This window comes from Buteo buteo, chromosome 10 (assembly GCF_964188355.1).
Source record: "Buteo buteo chromosome 10, bButBut1.hap1.1, whole genome shotgun sequence".
NCBI classification, from domain to species: domain Eukaryota; kingdom Metazoa; phylum Chordata; class Aves; order Accipitriformes; family Accipitridae; genus Buteo; species Buteo buteo.
In genome coordinates, this window is record NC_134180.1 from 34,149,715 (window position 1) to 34,168,487 (window position 18,773).

General features: G+C 43.4%; 1 protein-coding gene across 11 annotated transcripts in view; it reads left to right on the forward strand.

The window, feature by feature from the left end:
• The window catches only part of MAST2 (microtubule associated serine/threonine kinase 2), a 198,647-nt gene extending 183,347 nt beyond the window's left edge, over window positions 1-15,300 (forward strand). For 10 of the 11 annotated variants that reach the window (XM_075037005.1, XM_075037008.1, XM_075037009.1 and 7 more), the window contains 8 exons: window positions 903-1,057; window positions 2,131-2,435; window positions 5,110-5,325; window positions 7,143-7,369; window positions 8,871-8,993; window positions 10,029-10,165; window positions 10,397-10,584; window positions 11,268-15,300. In XM_075037005.1, coding sequence (XP_074893106.1) covers window positions 903-1,057; window positions 2,131-2,435; window positions 5,110-5,325; window positions 7,143-7,369; window positions 8,871-8,993; window positions 10,029-10,165; window positions 10,397-10,584; window positions 11,268-13,345 — 3,429 coding nt within the window. In that variant the 3' untranslated portion in view covers window positions 13,346-15,300. The remainder of the gene's footprint in view (window positions 1-902; window positions 1,058-2,130; window positions 2,436-5,109; window positions 5,326-7,142; window positions 7,370-8,870; window positions 8,994-10,028; window positions 10,166-10,396; window positions 10,585-11,267) is intronic. The other variant, XM_075037013.1, reaches the window with a different exon arrangement.
• Window positions 15,301-18,773: the final 3,473 nt, after the last annotated feature.

Sequence of the window (18,773 nt, forward strand, 5' to 3'; positions counted from 1 at the left end):
TTTTTCTGCCTTTTCTCACCATGAGTATTATTCATCTGTTAGACTGAAGCTTTTCTTTAGGGTTCAGTGTTTTTGCCACAAAGAGAAAAAGTTCACTTTTAATGAATTTATTTTAAGACCTGGAAAATTATACAGCATTTGTAATGTGGGAGGCATAAAAAGCTCATTATATTTTGAAATTCTTGTCTGACAATTCAGCCATATGATTTATTAATAGTTATCTTGTTGATGCTCTGAATTTTTAATAACATTATTTTCATTAATCTCTTCTTATGTAAATTAGGTCCACAGTCAAATGTAGTTTTAAAAGGATGGATTTTTTTGCTTAATCATTTAATTATTTAAAGACGGCTGTAAAACCAAGAAAGGCACTTTCATTAAGCTGTCAGCATTATAGTAGATTCCTTGAGGAGGGCAGGACTTTTTTGTTCTGAAATAAGCTTGGGGCAATGCTGATAGACTGATGATAAAGAAATGGGGTCATGAGCATGATGCCTATCACTGAATTGAATTTGTGTAGTAAGATTTCAGGATCCAGATGCTAGCCTTCAAGACTTGTGGAGCCTGCTTTAGCAATATATTCTCTTAGATTTGAGAATCATTAAAAACAAAAATCAAGTAGTTTCAAAAAGTCTTAGTATTTCTGTGGTGTTCTGGGCTGTTTTCAGAGGAGAGGTGTTGGGTGCTGTTGTAGAAAATCATATTTAGTGTTTCTGAAGCTTGCCTTTTTTCTCTCCTCCCTGGCACACTTTGAGCATGTCACATCTGCACTGTGTTATTTAGCCAGAGAACATTGCCAAGTTCATACGTTCAGGGAATATCTTCCATTTTGAGAAGAGATTATGCCCTTTGATCAGAAAAGGCCACGTGGGTTTGTTTTCTCTGTCTTTTGCTATATGCAGGTGTACAGCAGCATGGAACGTCTTTCCATCCACGAAGAGAGGAAGACTCCACCACCAACTAAACGGAGTCTAAGTGAAGAAAAAGATGACCGGCTGGACAGCCTTGGCGGCTTGAAGAGTCGAGACCGCAGCTGGGTGATTGGGTCTCCTGAAATGTAAGTTCTGTAGAACTAAGTCTTTTGGTTTCTCATAGCATCTGAGAAAGACCAACTTGTGCCAGAGTTTTCCATGACGAGTGTTAGGTCAGGAATGCTTCATATGTTGTATTTCCACAGGTGAAGCCTGGAATAAATAGCTGAAAATGAATGTGTAGAAGTGATATGGTCCTTAAATGTATCTAGTTAAGTACTAACATCTCCTAAATTTGTAGCAAATACTTTAAATGAATTTAAAGGGATTCTAACCTCCAGTAAAGCTTTCATTTGTGGAAAGACTAGTTACATCAGAGATGTACCAACAGTAGTTTTTTCTTAAACATCAGTGAATCAAAAGTCTGGTGTTGCCAGATTTTTACCATTTGTCACAAATTAGAGAAGCCATTAGTAAAGTCCAAAGTGTATAAAGTTCGGAGTATCCAAAAAACTCTTGTGTTCTGATAAAAAATGTCAGTAAAATATACGAATACCCAGAATTTGGGTACCCACCATGTTTCTCGCATTACTGAAATAATTGTCAGACTTTCCTTAGAAAAGGGATATCTCTCATATTGTGCAACTCCTGTAAAGCTTTTACACTAACGTTTGGCATTGGAAAGATCATAAAATGTGGTTGTGATCTAGTCTGTATGACTCCATTAAAAAAACCCCAACATTTTATAGATTACACTCTTAACTGATGTGCGCTCATCTTGCATTAGGCCTTCCTGGCTTCAAATTTACAGCAACTTTAAAAGAAAAAAATCATCTAATTCCAAAAGGAACATGGATGATGATTTGCATTTCGTAATTGTGATTTTTATAATATTTAATATCCTATTCATTGTACTGTATTTTTCTTTGGGTTTATTCCTTCCTTTCTTAGAAGCTTAACAATGGAATATATTGGAAATCTAAACTCAGGTGATTCCCCAAGCTTTTGCTGTTTTAAGTCCTAACAATGTAGCTTGGTCTCCTAACTTCGCCTTAAATTGGCTTCAGATGTGTGAGTTGGGGGTGTGTGCTGTTGTCACCATTTAAAGTTCATTATACCCTAACTTAATTGAAGGGCTCTGTCTTGGTTTTTCTCTTAGACTGCGTAAGCGCTTGTCTATGTCTGAATCCTCCCACACGGAGAGTGACTCCAGCCCACCCTTGACGGTCCGCCGACGCTGCTCAGGGCTTCTTGATATGCCCCGTTTTGCCATCTCCACTGAGGATGAGGGAACTGTTCTCAAAAGGCCGCAGTCCGAAGGGATGCTCTTATCCGCTGTGCAGTCGCGGGAGGGGCTGCCGGTGCCCATTCCAGAACAGCCTGTGGAGCAGGAGCTGCAGCTGGAAGGTGATGGTGGACCCACCACCCCCTCCACAGCCATCAGCAGTGCCTCAACGCTGACAGGTGCGTGCTCGGTGTGATGGTGTCGTGGTCCCCGAGAAAGCCATGTTAGCTTGCAGACGTTAACGCTGTAAAACTGTGGATCTGGATGTTGGGTGTTGTGAATGTCTCATGCTAAGTAGTTATTTCAGTACAGCTTTGTGGGTGTGCTTGCCTTTGAAATAGCATCAGTGGTTTAATCTCTTCAAAATTACATCTTATGTTTCAGTCCTGTCACTTAAAATTGATTAAGGTCTTCTCATGCTTGAGACCCATATGATCTATGCCTTATTACAACCACTGGGTGCCTAGCTGTGGCAGCATTATTTTAAGCATTATTCAGAGCAGATCACTGCTGAGTTGGAGCTGGAGAATATGGGTGTCAGCCATACTAACAGATCCCTGCTTCCAATGGTTTTATTTATTCAAAAGGTTTGGAGTAGAGACTTGAAATTTGCTGGGGGAGTGGGGTTTGTGTCAGGGACATGCTACTTGCTGTCTCAGCCAAATATCCCAAAATTTAGCCCAGTTGCAGGCTTAAAAAAAGCGCAGCCTAAGTTTAGTAGAGCAGGTCTTAGAAGTCAGTGTCTGACTTCTCAGAAGCTGTGACCGTCCTGGGGCCATTCTCCAGCACTGGGCTGAGCTGGACCTTCCCTGCGATGGTGCCCTGGGCTGCTGCAGTGCAGGGCTGGGCTCCTGCCCCTTTCAGGGCACCAGGAGGGCAGAGGGCGAAGCTGCCCGTTTCTGAGAACAGAGGAGGCCAGAGCTGGGAACTGGTGGGAAGTAGTAAGGAGGAAAAAAAGGAAATTTGGACCAATGGAAGAGAGCAAGGCAGTTGAATTGAAGGTTGGCAAGACAATATTTGAGAAGTAGGGCATATTTAGGAGAAGAACTAGATTATAGTGTTGAAGAACAAGGACTAACTGGGTAAGAAAATAAGAAACAAGTTGCTGGGAGAAACTGAGAGCAAGCAGGCAAAGCAATCATAGATACACTGAGGATGGAAAGGAGAGGAAAGGGGTACTGAGCAAGGAGTCAGAGTGGCAGCAAGACTGGACAAGGACAACGTGAAGGGCACTGGGCAGATGTGATGGTGGATTGATAGCAGAAGGTGGAAATGCCTTAGAGGAAATTTGCATCCAGACTAAAGCTAAAGATCCCCACATCTCATTATTGCTCTTCTGCAATCCAGTCTGAAATTCCTTCAAAATTGTCCCATTCTCCTCTATGGCTCATCCTCCCAGAAGAGGCCTGGTGCTGCCATCATGTACTCCATTAACCCATGGAAAAAGGTGTAGGAGTAAAGGAAGTAAGCTGCCACATACATGGATGACATAGGTGCCATAGTGGAACCTTAGTTTCTCAATTGCATACTAAAAGCCTAGAAACATGCTATTAAAAATTGCAAGAACACTTTCATTGCAAATTTGAGTATCTCCAAGTTGAAACAGACAAAAATGAAGCTTTCCTGGGCAGCCTGCTCCCCTGAGCCTAATGCATTAGAGCAGTCTTTAATCTGTCGCATGGGATTCAGGGATACCATTGCTTCAGTGTCCCCAGCCTACAGAGTTAACTCAGAGGCAGGGGACTGCAAGAAAGGAATTTAATTCCTGTCACTGTCTCGGAGTGCTCCTTTAATGTATATCGCAGCCTTTTCACACGCAGCCTCCGATTCTGGGTTCCTCATTGTCTGGGAGCCTTATTTGAAACTCTGTGGCTGTTAAATGTTGAACAGGCATCTGGTACTGAGGTCTATGGGAAGGGTGCTTTGAATTTTTATTTTCATGGTACTTCCTGCTTTACTTAGTATGCAGAGCAGTGGTGCCCACTTAAATAACGATGATCAATGTTTTGTTCTGTCCTCATTGTTCAAAATGTGGCCTTTAGGCTTTATTTATTGCATACTGCTTAAAATTTGCTTTTGAAGACAGAATGATTAATTTCCCTTGTGGACTTGCTGTGATGCTCACCACTTTCATTTCTAAGCACCTTGTAAATTCTAATTAATGTATTTTCACAGTGCTCCTTTAAGGTATCAGATGGGGAACTGAGGCACCGAGCTTGAGTACAGCACCCCCAGCCCTCAGCATCTGCTATTGTTGCATGCCCAGTCTGATTTTCAAGATTACTTTGCATTTTGTGTATAATTATAGCAGGTTAAGTAATTCAAGACTAAATTGCAATGGTGCACAGAAGGGGGCAAATTAAGGTTGTTTTTGCAATCCACATTTTTACTTTCCCTGACTTTAGTACCTTAGTATTCTCTTAAAGTGGATTTTTTATATGCAACTCCAGTAGAACCTGGGTCTTCTATTACAGGCAGTTTTAACTTAAAGATTGACAGTTCTTGCTGGTTGTAAAAACAGAGCACTTTCCATAAACCTGTTTTCATCTGTGAACAATCCCATTGAAATGGCTTGCCTGCAGAACTGCACCGCAGCTTTAGGATTCATGTAACTGCTACTGAGCAACGTGATTTCATTAGCGAGCTTTTCTGACAGAATAGAAGCCACTAATTTTCTGTATTCAGAATAACACCATTTCTGTAAATAAAAATTCAAGCCCTGGGGTTTCTTCTTAGGAAAATTTACTCTTGGACTTCATGTAAACATGACTTTGATTTGATGTATTTTGCCTGTAGGGGAATAGACTGTTAGGAATTCCCTGTGGTTCTAATCTGTTTTAATTTAAACTGTAGCTGGGAGCACTGCAGATTTCTCTGATCCACGAGCTCGCAGTAATAGCAATGAAGGCCCAGACTTTACCACTCCAAAAGCCATCAGCGATTTGGCAGTGCGGCGGGCACGACACAGGTTGCTCTCTGGGGAATCAGGGGAGAAACGTACCTCAAGACCTGTCAATAAAGTGATTAAATCAGCATCCGCTACTGCCTTGTCTCTCCTGATTCCCTCAGGTAAGAAATGCCTCAGGCGAGGCATTGTCAGAATCTGCAAGCACTAAACAAAAGGTCTGCAGACAGATCCTCCCCCTTCGCTCTCCTGGAATAATGCCCTTGCTGGCAGGAGGGGAGAGATCTAACTTTTACAATCGGTTTAATATTTACTACTCGGCAGGATAATGAATACTGCTTTGCCACAGACAAGAGCATTGTGAGTGTGGTCTGACTGCAGCTTCTGCAAATGGCAGCTGGGCCTTATTCTTTCCCTAGTTTTGTTTAAACTGGCTCCTAGCTGGTCTTTAGACAGCGGTGCAGCAAGGAGGTATAGAGACACCGAATGATTTTAACCCTCAAGGTACTATTTTTGGGGGGTCACATGCTAACTGCGGCGCTGTTTGGGAACTGAATGTATCTGACGCGTTCATGCACCGGGAGGTTTCAGTAACTCCAGATAACTTGGTTGAGATCGAGTGTTTAAGAATTCAGTGGTGTAAGTAACTCACAAAGTCAGTCAATGCTGAATAGCTTACCTTGTTGGCCCGGCTCTGTCTGCAAGCAGAGCCAGACCTTGACAATTCCTAATGCCAGGTGGTAACTTCTAGTGAACAGCCCAACCGTGCCAAGCTATGACAGACTGGTTCAGCAGGAGGCTCTCCCCACAAGCACTTTCTCCCTCTTTGCAGAGGATAAGACCATGCTGTATTTCCAGGGCTGTACCTGTTCCTGCCTAGATGGGAGCAGGGTATTGCAGCTGGGCCATGACTGCCAACCCAGCAGAACCTGCTGGCAGAGCAATGCCTGCCTGCCCCTCTCAGCCAGGGAGCTGGAGGCAGGTATGCAACTGCTTCTTGGCACCGTCATGGCGATGCACATTACATTTCTTGTGGTTTGGGCATTGGTTGCTTTTAGAACTACAAACTCCCTCATGAAAATCTCTAAAATGCATATTTAATCACCCAGCAAAGGTTCCTCCAGAGCTGCTCTCGTCTGCCAGGTAAATATGTGCTGGGCGCAATTCAGCAGGTGTTTCTTAATGGATTAGTGATTACCTTTTACAGCTGCATTTAATATTCCTGCTCTTTGGGTTTATTTTACTAATGTTACCGGCTTCACTTTAAAATGAGAGTTCTGTATTTGCTTTGTATTTTTAAAAGTAGATGTTGTTCCACTAGCAAGCAGAGTCAGATAGTTTAGCCGATAGCCCAGCCCTCGGCTGTTCGTTTGGGAAATGTACTCTAAAATACACTTGTGGTGGTGTTTTTCAGGAGCAAAGTCCCTGCAGTAGCTAATTTTTTAGAGTTAAATATTTTTGCCCCTGTGAATTTAAAACACTACCAAAACTATCTAGATGTAGTTGTTGTCTGATTGCCTACTGGGTTTTTTTGTGTTAATACTAACTGATTTTGATTTATCTCAGCACTGACATGTAGCTTGCACCAAGATCTAGAGACTATCTGATCTTTTGGAGGAGGATAATATATCATAACCTTGAAATGGGGTGTTCCAGGATTGTGCCTAGAGCAAATGCTTATGATGGGTTGTAAATCCCTGAAAGAGAAGTAGTAAACACTGTGACCCAACCATAATCCTAGGCGAGCAGTGCTGCTGTATTAAGTACACACCTCCAATGTGCTTTATGGAAACTCTGCTGATTTTTGTATTTCGAAGCATGAATTAATTGAAGCTGCAGGCAAACCCAGCTCTGGTGAAGACCACCAGATGCTTTAAGAGCATTGGGAGAGATGGTTTCCTAGCTGTTCTCTAACAAGAATTTTCTCTCTTTTGGAGGCCTGGTTTCCTAATTTTTGCCCACCTTTGTGTCATCACTGTAGATCACCACACGTGTTCTCCATTGGCCAGTCCAATGTCACCTCATTCTCTATCCTCCAACCCATCTTCGAGGGACTCCTCACCCAGCCGCGACTTTTCTCCTGCTATCGCAAACCTGAAACCACCAATCATCATCCATCGGGCTGGAAAGAAATATGGTTTCACTCTCCGTGCCATTCGCGTCTATATGGGTGACAGTGATATCTACACTGTGCATCACATGGTCTGGGTATGTCTCTGCTTTTCTAAAAAGAGTACCCTTGGGGCCAGAAATGCATTTAGCTGGGGTTGTGGGATTTAGCTTTATAAATTGTATTTGCCACCCTGTTTTCTGTCTCCTTATCCGGACCCAAAGTTATCTTTTTAGGGTGGGGGAAACCCTTAATAAGTAAATAAATAAATAAAAGCACTTTGGGTTTCACCTGTAGCAGTTTTCAAGCCCATCACAGAACCACAGCAACCTTTCTTCCCTTCTTTCGTCCCTGGTTACATGAATCCACCTTCTTTCACCTGTAGCACATACTTTAAAGCATGTTTCTGTGTACATACCCTCTTTCTCTTTTTTCGGCTTGTTGCATGAGGGCCAGTTGTAGCTAATTTATTCAGACCTGTGTTAGTGATTATAGCCTGCTTCTGATCAGTTCAGTCTGCTGGGGTTTTCCAAGCAGTCGCTTGGAATTGATTACAAGCCTTAAAGCATCACTGCTGCTATGCTGATTGCCTAGGGATTTAGCTCTTGGCTTAGCTGTGTGCTATGCTAAAAGGTCTGCTTTCCACGTCTGTATCTCTTCCTTCCCATTATTTCTGGTACTTGATCTCTGTGTTCCTTTTTTGTTAACATATATGACTTCTAGGAATGATCTGTTCCCTGAAGCAGTGTTGTTTGAATTGTGTAGTTAGGGAGAAGGGAGTCAGGGTAAAGGTGGTTCATTCTTTTCTTTATATCTCTGTGTTCATTAGACAATTTGGACTTCATATGCTTTGGTCATTATTTAACACTCATTCTTATCTAGAAAAATAATCTGAGGCTGCATTTTTCCTTTGCTCCTCTCTGCTTTCTTTGAAAAGTGCTGACTTTACCAAGATACTGATTTGTCGTCTTTTCTGGCTAGAGGGAGAGTTGCAGTATTCTCAAGCGTATCTGCCTCCTCACTGTAAAGGAGGCTTACCTTTCTGAACAGTGATGGGGAAAGGCAATGTGTTCATGGGGGAAAAGATCTGATGTTGGATAGGTTAATAAAGGATGGAAAGTGGAAAAAGAAAATCTGTTTGGGATGAGATGCAATACAGGCACCCTAACCACATGGCACAATGTCTTATTTAAAAGTCTGTTGGCCACCTTGGGTTCCAGCATGTACATGGAAGGATGCTGGATTTGGAATGGCAAAGAAATTGAAAAAGATTGAATGCTTGTCCGGAAATCAAGAGTATCTAGTTAACATTCCCGAGTGGTGAAAATTTTTGGAAGTGTGTTAAGCCTTTTGCTTTGGGAGGAGCTTAACCATCCTGGCTGCCTTGGATCAGGAGAAGATGGGCAGGATGCTGGGGGAGGAGTGGAAGAGCGCAGATTTTTGTGCTTGGCTGTGCCAGTCAGTGGTTTCTTTCACTCTTCTCTGAAGCAGCTGATGCTGGCTGCAGCAAGAGATGAGATGGATGGGCTTTGAGTCTGATCTGGCCAGAGATCTTGTACATTCCTCTTCTCAAATCAGTCATCCCCTTCTTGTTGCCAGCACGTGGAGGAAGGCGGTCCAGCAAATGAAGCAGGTCTGCGTGAAGGGGATCTGATAACCCATGTCAATGGGGAGCCGGTCCATGGACTGGTGCACACAGAAGTGGTGGAGCTGATTCTGAAGGTAGGGGCTCAGCACCATAACATTTTGAAAAATATGAGCCAGCGTGTTTAAAATGCCGTAGGTATCTAATTGGCATTGTCTGAAATACAAGTATGTACACAGCACCTGGCCTTTGTTTTGCAGAAACTCATTGCTGCAGCTTGATCCCTAAATCTCCAAAATTTCTGCATGTAATTTAAGCTGAACTCAGATATTTTGTGTGAGAAATAAGGACCTGTCAGGTACATTTTTATCAGCAGTAGAGACAAAGGTTAATAAGATTTAAGTATACCTTTCCTCAAACATCACTTTAAGAAACAAATACCTTAAAAATTTTCCAAATTACTTTTATTTTTTGCCTTTAGGCTGTGCTAATGGTATTAGCTCTTAATACTGCTTTCTCAAGGATTATTCCTAGTGGTATTTAAAAGCAGCTTTGTAATGGTTGGTCTTAAAATTATCCAGTTAAATGACTTGCATTTTGATACCTTCTCTGAGCTGAATCCATTTATGGAAATAAAACCTAAAGTTTTGGACCATTCCAAGAGACAGAAGTGTTTGGGATTGCAAATAGAGGAGCAATCAGGTTTTTTCAATTTTTTTTTAAGATGAGTGAGACAAGCCATGCTCTGTGTTGCAGATTCATCGTGATAGATAAATTATATGCTCACATCTGCCATCAGTCAGAGCACTGGCAATAGGATTGGTGACAGAATATCACTTTGTTCAAGTTTCCAAGTATTACATGTATCAACTTGAGGCAGTTGGGATCTCAGTGGGAGAGGTCAGATGCTGTGTTCTATCTGCTCTGGGAAGCTTTACCTACCAGCTGGGATCTGAGCTAATAATTTGTGAAAGCCTGACTAAAGGGCTCTCTCTCAGCAATTCCTTAAAAAATGATAGGTGGAAGTGCAAAGGGGACAATGGAGTTTGACAAAGGATTACAAAATGGCAGGCAGCAATAAACTAGCAGCCTACCTGCTTAGCCTGCAGATCTGCTTCAAATAGCCACGTTTTAAGCATTAAGCAATGTCTCATGTGTCTTGTTTCTGACAGAGTGGAAATAAAGTGTCCATCTCCACCACACCATTTGAGAACACATCCATCAAAGTTGGTCCAGCTCGAAAAGCCAGCTACAAATCCAAGATGGCTCGTAGGAACAAGAAGAGCAAAACTAAGGATGGTCAGGAAAGGTTTGTTTTGGTGTTTCTCTGTGAAAATTAAATGGTAGCCAAGATAATGTAAGAGAGATCTTGTCCAATCAATTTGCAGATGATGTATATCAGCAGGTACATCCTTTAGTTCTTTTTTTTCTTTTTGTTTTCTTTTTCTCTTTAACTGTGCCATAAAATTGACCGAAATATGCCAATAAAGGTAAATAAATCATTTGGGCTTGTAAACAACTTTTGAATGCTCTTCCACAGTAAGAAGAAGAGTTCTTTGTTGAGGAAGATCACTAAACAAGCATCGCTACTTCATACCAGCCGGAGTTTATCTTCACTAAACCGCTCTCTGTCTTCTGGAGAAAGTGTGCCTGGCTCTCCAACTCACAACCTGTCTCCTCGGTCACCAACACAGAGTTACAGATCCACTCCCGAGTCTGTACACTCAGGTAAAAAAAGAAACAAAACAAAACCAAAATCCACACAAACAGAAAAAACTTGGAGAAGATTTTTGCTTATTGATTAATTTTTGAAGTAAAATACACAGCAGCAGGTAGTAGGTCTGTTTGTGAAGTAAAATGACAGCTGTGATGTCGATTACCTTAACGATGGATGTATTCTCATTCATTGATTCATTTAAAAATGAAAATCCATACATCCTTTTAAGAATGCATTTGCTGTACTACAGCATCCTTTCAGTTTGATGCAAATGTGTATTGTAAGTTGCAATGTTTTTGTAGCAGTTTGACACATTTTCTATATTAGTTCAGAGAAAAGGAATCAAAACAGTGTGGCAAATTCGTATTTGAAAATTGAATCAGCTGATGGAATAAAGAGATTTGCATCTTGAGAATAGTGATGAAAGACATGGTTTATCTGCTTGGAGGTTTTTTCCAGACAAAACGTTCTGATAGCAGAGTGTTTCTTACCATATTCTGGTGTTGTGTGACAATGATGTGAATTTTCCATCAGAAGCCATGCAATATTACCGTGTAATATTACTGCAGTGCTTTGTGGTAACATGGCATTTTGTCTTGACTTTGCATGTCTTATTTTCAATAACTTGTTTTAATGGCCAGGTATATATTATTCTTCTTAGTCTTTTTTTTTTTTTTCCCCTCCCTTTTTTAAGTTGGTGGCAATTCTTCCCAGAGCAGCTCTCCCAGTTCCAGTGTTCCCAATTCTCCAGCCAGCTCTGGACACATCCGACCCAGCTCTCTGCATGGACTAGCACCAAAGCTTCAAAGGCAATACAGATCTCCAAGGCGTAAATCTGCAGGAAACATCCCGCTGTCACCACTAGCTCACACTCCATCACCAACGCCACAGTCCACATCACCACAGCGCTCCCCATCTCCTTTACCCGGACACTCAGTTGGCAGCTCCAGTATTATTCAGTCTTTTCCAGTAAAACTACACTCCTCTCCACCGCTGGTGAGACAGATTTCTCGCCCCAAAAGTGCTGAACCCCCCAGGTCTCCTTTGCTAAAGAGAGTGCAGTCAGCTGAGAAACTGGCTGCCTCGCTGTCCTCTTCTGAAAAGAAGCTGGCTTCCTCACGTAAGCATAGCTTGGATATCTCTCACTCTGAATTTAAGAAGGAGATGCTACAGAGGGATCCTAGTCTCCAGAGCTTACAAGAATCTGCAAATGAAACAACAGGTAGCAAACTTGGGCTAGCGGAAAAAGGGATGTTGCAGAAGCCGGGTTCACGGAAGTTGGGTGCTATTCGACAGGACAGGGTGGAGAGGAGGGAGTCTCTGCAAAAGCAAGAGGCCATCAGAGAAGTAGATTCTTCTGAAGATGAAACAGATGATGGTTCAGAAGATAGTCAGGATGGGAGAAGACTGGACAAGCCCCCTGACAGTGGAGACCAAGGCTCAGATTCTTTTAATGAAGATAGTAAGTTTTCATCTAAATTGGAAAGCAAGGATAGTATCGAAGATGATGCCTTTCTACCTGAAGATCCAAAAGGTACAGAAGATTTGCAGAAGGGAAATAATCAACAAGCCAAGCCTGTTTCAGAGCCACTGCAAATCGATGTGCACCCTTCCCCATCAGAGGTCCTCCCAAGAACTTCTCCAGAAAAATTAGCTAATTCAGAAAAGCCATTCCTAAGATCAGAAACAACTGCAAAGGAACATAAATTGCCAGAAAACAAAACTTTTGAGTGTTTTGGTCCAAAAGACAAGTCTTCTGAAGCAATCAAAGACCTAGGGAGAAGTGCAAGTACTCAAAAAAAAATAGATCGCACAGAACATATACAGTGCCCGGCTATCAAACTCCTGGAACTTGAAGAAGGTGACTCTTCAGGGGCCTCGTGTGGTAAGCTTGACCTGAAAGACCCTCTGCTAACAGAAAGCAGTCAGAAAAAACAGGATTCCAAACCTCTGCTGGCACTTTCTTCGTGGTGCACGGCAAGTGTGAGCACTCCTCTCTCGGTAAGGCCCACGGATCGCAGTGAGAAGGATCACAAGGAGACGCTTCAGCCTGCAGAACAGCACAGCACCTCATTTCTGTCTCCTGGAAGCACGAGCGAAACATCCCCAAAAAGTCCTAGTACTGAAAAGCAACCCAGTTCATCCCAGGCAGAGAGTGCTTCAACCGCCAGCAAAATGAGCCCAGCAGGTCCTGTATCCTCCACACTCCTCGTCCCCGGTGCTATTGAAAGAGCTCTCTCTGTGTCTCAGTTAGTGCCGCTAGCTCAGAGCGTGTTGGGCCCTTTGAAGCTCAGTCTGTCTGGTTCCGGAGAGGTGGAAAAGAGAAAGGATTTCCCCCATTTGGGTGCCTCCTGTAAAGAAGAGAGAGATTCAAAACAAAAAAGGCAGGAAACATCACAAGCAGGAGCATGTCAAGAGAAAGCCAAACTATCTAGCACAGACGGTCTGACCACAAGGAGCGGATCCTGCGCCGAGTCGTTAAACTCAGCAAAGCCCTGGGAGGCAACGTGTCCTGTGGTGGCAAAAAAGGAGGCAACTTTTTGCAGTGCTAAAGCGTCCGAAGCGTTGGGAGGTAGCTGCAAAATCACTCCATCAAAAGAGCTGTCTCATGCTCTTGGACAAGCAGCTCTGAGAGCCTCTCCTCTGCCAGATGGCAGCACGAGGCCCTGTAAAGAAGGGACTCTCGCACAAGCAAAAAGCAAAGAGGTTGGAAATCAGTTAAAAATACAAGACTTTCCCCTGTCACATGATGGTGCTGTAAAGAAAACATAGCAGCATCCCTGGTACATGTGGACTGGAGCATTCTACATTCAAAATAGAGACTGCATGTTTGAATTTTGTAATATACACTAATATAAAATAGAACTTGTGTACATCTATTTTTGGGAGGGTTTTTTTCATACTGTTTTTTGTGTTTTTTCATCCTTGCTATTCTATTTTTGTACACAGTAATGCTTGCCGTTTGAGGTCTCTTTAGAACAGGGTATCTTTAAAGCAGGGCTTAAGAAACAGTTTGTTGAGTTTTCTCCCTTCCAGACCTTTTATGTTGCCTGAGTTTAGGGTCTGTTGTGTTCTTCCCCCTAATTCTGCATTTATTCGAGATCCCCAAAATTCTGAGTACAAAAAAGGCAGCTTACTTTAAAATCTTTGCTTTTCAACCTTCTCTTTGAAATGCCACTGAAATTCACAAATTTCAAGTATTGTCTTTGAATTTACAATCTGCTGTCCTTTGACAAGGAGAAGAAAATAGTCTCTTGTCCGCAAGTAATTCCGGAACTGTAAACCCTCTTTGTAAGGCTTCTTCATCACCATGTGCATTCCCAGTCCTGCATGCGTCCTTAGAGGATATGGAGGCAAGGGACTTGGCTGGAGAGGTCAGACAGAGAGCGATCCCTGTCTTCTCTTTAAACCAATTAAAAGTATTTTTCAATGGAATTATCAGAAAGAGAGATCTCCAATCCGTAAGCTGTTTTTTGGGGATTGTTTTCACATATCCTTTATGGGACACATGGCAACTTTTCCCTCTCTTTTTAAAATTGTAGCAATGTTTTATCTTCCTTTCTCTGGCTTCAATTCATAACTTGCCCTGCCTCAGAATAAATGACCCCAGGAGAGGGGCGCCTTGTAGGTTGATTTTTAAAGTAGAGAAATTTGTAGTTGCGTGTTCTCCAGTGTGTCTCAGGCAAAGTTATCTCAATGATAAATGACCTTTGGAGACTTTTCCTTCTCTTGGTGGGTCTAAATAGGTAGGGATTTTAAGGTGTTCCTTAACATTTCTGAATTGGGGCTTGGGAAACTTGCTGAGTTTTCTGAATCTGCCCGTTTTAAAAACTAAAAGAACCTATGAAGAGTTCTGGCTCCTCGAGTTCTGTGGACAAGCTGCAAGCAGACTTCAAAACACATGTGATATTTTAAGATTTCAGCTTTGATAGCTAGATCATTTCCACTGCTGAGGTCACTTTCCATTAAGAAATTACTCTTTGCTCTTAGGTTTAGACATTGCTTTGCTTTAAGTGTGACCAACTCTGGGTAACAGTGCTCTTTGCTGAGGATTAGATCAACAATAATATACCAATAAATGTGTCGAGTGGTGATACCTATAGCACTGTAAGCCATTTCTTCATCCAATTAAAGGTTCCTCTCAATGAACACTCCCGTCATTTGTCCCAGATTGTGCTCAGCTTTTATTCTAGTCTTCTCTGAGTGTATCTCCCTGCGCATCACCCGCAAGGTCTAGTATCCTGCTCACTGGCTTACTCTGTTAGAAGCAGAATGACTGTGCAACAGTATTTCAAGCTAAAACCTGCCTCTGTTGGTCTGATTTCATTAGACTGCCGCCTTCTTCATTGTCTTGGCTTTTTCTGAACTTGAAGTTTTGATTTGCTTCCCCTAAATGCAAATATGTTTTTATATAGGAATATATTTTCTCCATCTCTTTCAACTTTATTTCAGCTCAATCCACAAATCATGAAAATCTCTGGAATCTCACCCTACTTCTCTCTGTATAACCATTGTTTCCCCCCATTATATACTTGTTTTTGGCTGCTTGGATTTCATTTCTGGACCAAGGTTTGGTTTGGTTTGACCTTTTTTTTAAACATGTTTAAATGAGTGTTTACTCCGTGTGTCTGTGTGAACATGTATGGTGTTGTTAATACACTAACCAAAGCCTCAACTCTCCCAGATAACATGTTAATAAATCTTGCTGTGACGGTATTGAGAGCAGAGCCTGCTGTGCTGTCTCTTTGCTCTTTTTCCTGGAATTCATAGGCTACTCGTATACACTTGGTTTGCAATTATAAACCACAATATTTCCACTGCCTTGTCAGGGTCCTGGGTATCTCCAGCCTCTCAAAGCACTCTTGTTGTTGAGCATCATTCTGTGCTGATTTGGAGCAATAGCAAGTAAGGAACAGACTTGGCAGGGTCTGGTACTTATCTGGCTGGTTTTCTCCCCGATGGGTTGATTTACTAAAAAATTGCTGAGAAACAAGGTCTGACTGGCAGTACAGTATATGATAAAATGGACAGAAATAGTGAAAAATTGATTCAGCATCCTGAGTCTGTGGTAATTACAAAGACAAGCCTCAAGCTTCTCTCCTGAGAGCACCTAACCTTGGCCAGATGGAAGTCTCTGTATCAATTAAGTAGTGAGCCCAGAGTTGCATGGGGATGTGGTCCGCCCTGGCTGTTCCCTGGGTGGCAGGTCCCCGTTTCCTTCTCCTTGGGGTGACACAGCTTCTTCTGTGAGCATGCTCCTGGGGCATCCACAAAGGGCTCTGCATTTAAAAAACCTAAGAGAAAAACCAACTACTGCTCTTAGGAGAGAGGGCTGGGTAACCTGGCTCATCCCAGGCAGGTTGGGATGGGACCCTCTCATGGTACCAGCTGTATTAGCTGCTGACTCCCTCCCTTTGCAGCTGGTGGTTCCAGCGCTGAATTGCAGAGTTATCCTTTCTTACGCATAAAAAGAGGAGTGAAAAACCTTGCTATGTCACAGCTTTTGCTGCTTTTGCCTGAATTGGCCAAAGAAGAGGTGAGATATGTGTTTCATTGCCTCTTTTGTAGCTACGGTACAGAAAGTGATCAGTGCAAGTTAAAAAAACCTGGTTTTTTAGAAGCCAAAGCCAAACGGCATTACCAGGAAAGCATCCTAGTGAAGCCCCGTATCCCCTGCTCCTCGTCAGTCTTGCAGTTTCCCTTGGTGTGCCAGGTACCCCATCATCGTGGTTCCACCTCTGTCAAATTTATATGGTGCACCTTAGCAAAAAGTTTGGGCAAAGAGACTTTTTTGATAAAATTTTTATAAATTGGGTAGATACAGCAAGACATATTCCTTGCTCTGCTAAGAATTGCTTAAATACCTTCTCAAATAAGCTTGCAAAACATGTCAGGGAGGAACGAGATGTTGGAAAAGGTGTGTGTGAAGAGCGAGAGTGTGTTCCCCCTGGCAGGATCAGACCCGCGGTATCTGAGCGAAGCGTTCAGCAAGCCAAGAACTTGGCCTCTATAGATAACCCCGAGTCAGACAGGCGGGAGGTAGAAGTTGCGTGCGTGTGCTGTGTGTTTGGTGAATGAGCCGTGCACATAACCATCCAAATACGCTGCTTTCCTGCTTTGTTTCCCTGTTTCCTTCTGTCGGCTTGGATGTGTCTCCTGCTCCTCATCCATGTTGGGATGACGGCATCAAAGCTGGTTCCAGCCTCTGCAGCTCCTCTCTGCTTCTGCATCCAGCCGGTGCATTCCTGCCCCATGCCTCATTTCAGTGTTACTTTTCCCTTTGTCTCTTACTGTTGCAAACTAAGAGAAATGGATGATATTTATTGTAAATATTAGACTTTAGCATTGTGACGGCCACTCCTGGGTCCCAATGTCAGAGGCCTTTGGCTGCTAATATACTAAAGAGCGCTTGCTGGGGAAGCAGTAGGAGTGACCAGTGGGTTTGGTTGCCACACTTGCATTAAGGTGTGATTTGGAGTATTTTAATTTTTTTTTTTTTTCTTCCGAAGAGGGGAGGATAAAGTCTTTCTCTGGTTTTCTCTTACTGGATGTGAAGGATAACTCTGTACTTCTAGTAGAAGATTTGACAGAAGTGTGTGTTTACGTTGTGTTCGATTATCATATCCAGGTGGCTGTGAGAGCACCTCCTGAGCTGGGCTCTGCCAAGCTGTGTCACTCAGCACTTAGCTAGATAAGAGAAAGTGTGGAATTTCTGTGTTTTTAGAAACTTGAACAATTGCCACATAATAGCGGTGCAATAATTTTTATTCATGTTGTACCTGCATGTCGATGTTCAAATCCTCCTCCAAAATAAATAATTTTTTTTTTTTTTTTTTTTTTTTACATAAATTCAAACTCGTGTGTGTCTCTTGTTCAGTCTCCCCTTACTCTCCCCGCAGCACTGGAGGTGGCTGTGCCTTCAACCCACCGGCTCAACTGCCTGCTTGGTGGGGCAGAAAATAGCCTGCAGAGTGTCTGGGTATCGGAGGAGTAAATCTGCCAGGCTATTTGGGATTTTGTGCTCCACGGTCCAGAGGTATGGATAAGCCAAAGCTTTCCACTCTTGAAACTCAAGCCCAGAATTTACCATCCTCCACGGAGAGCCCCTTAAGTATAGTGTCCCGTGTCCCTGCTAATGCAGGGTCCCAGTGGTCAGTCCTTACTAAAGGGGTAAAAACATACGAGACGTGAAACTTAGCTGAGCAACAGAAGAAACCAGCGAGACAAGGAGAGGGTGTGACTGACCACAATTGAATGCAATAGCTGATGGGTGTACGAATTGTGGGCACAATAAAATCCAAAGGGCAGTGGCTGCCAGCGGCACAGGTACGGCACTGGCTTGGAATAACCAAACGGCATGAGGCAGCAGGAGCTGCGAAGCCCCCTTGTGCACCCAGTTATTTAGGCTGTCTTGATAATATACCACCCAAAACCTTTCCAGAAACAGCCCTTTGCTTTTAACATTTGCAGGTGTGCACTCTTCCCCATGGAAAAGCCTTCAAAGGCTTATTGCTGTCCTTGGAAATTAAGAGCTGGGGAGACGCTTGTATCTGGGGGGATTGGACTCGGCCTCGTTCGCTGCTGCCGAGGATGCTCAAAATATCCTGTGTCTCCGTGCTCCAGAGAAGCTGCCGAGCAGAAATCGGGGGCGAAGCACAGCTCCGTCCACGGGAGATTTGCAGTGCCTCTGCCGGCAGCCTCTCGCCGCGCCACTGTTCGTCATTGCTGACGTCGGTTCATAAAAGAGTGATACTCCTGCCCACGCGGAGAGGGACAGCAGGGCTCAGAGGGATGGGAGCGCAGAGCGCGCAGCGAAAGGACGCTGTTAACATCTCCTGCGGCGTTGAACTAAATGGCCTTTCTCTGGCACGGCAAGGCTCGCAGCTCCGGCAGCCGCTGTCGGCTCTGTTGCAGGGACCTGGCGCAGAGCGAGGGCTGGCCATGCCCTGCGGCCCCAGTCCAGAGCATCACCCGCCATCGACACGGGGGGCTGGGGCAGGAGCATCGCTTTGGTCCTGGTCCTTGGGGACGAGCAGAGGTGTGGCAACGAGAGCTTTTCAAACTACATCTTCATGGGAACATCCAGTTTTTCTTCTTTTTTAGGACTTACTAGCTGGAGTTTAGTTGGGGTTAAGTTTAAAGTCCACAGCCCTCCTGTAGAGGTTCTCGCAGTCAGAAATAAATTGCTCTTAGTCCACAG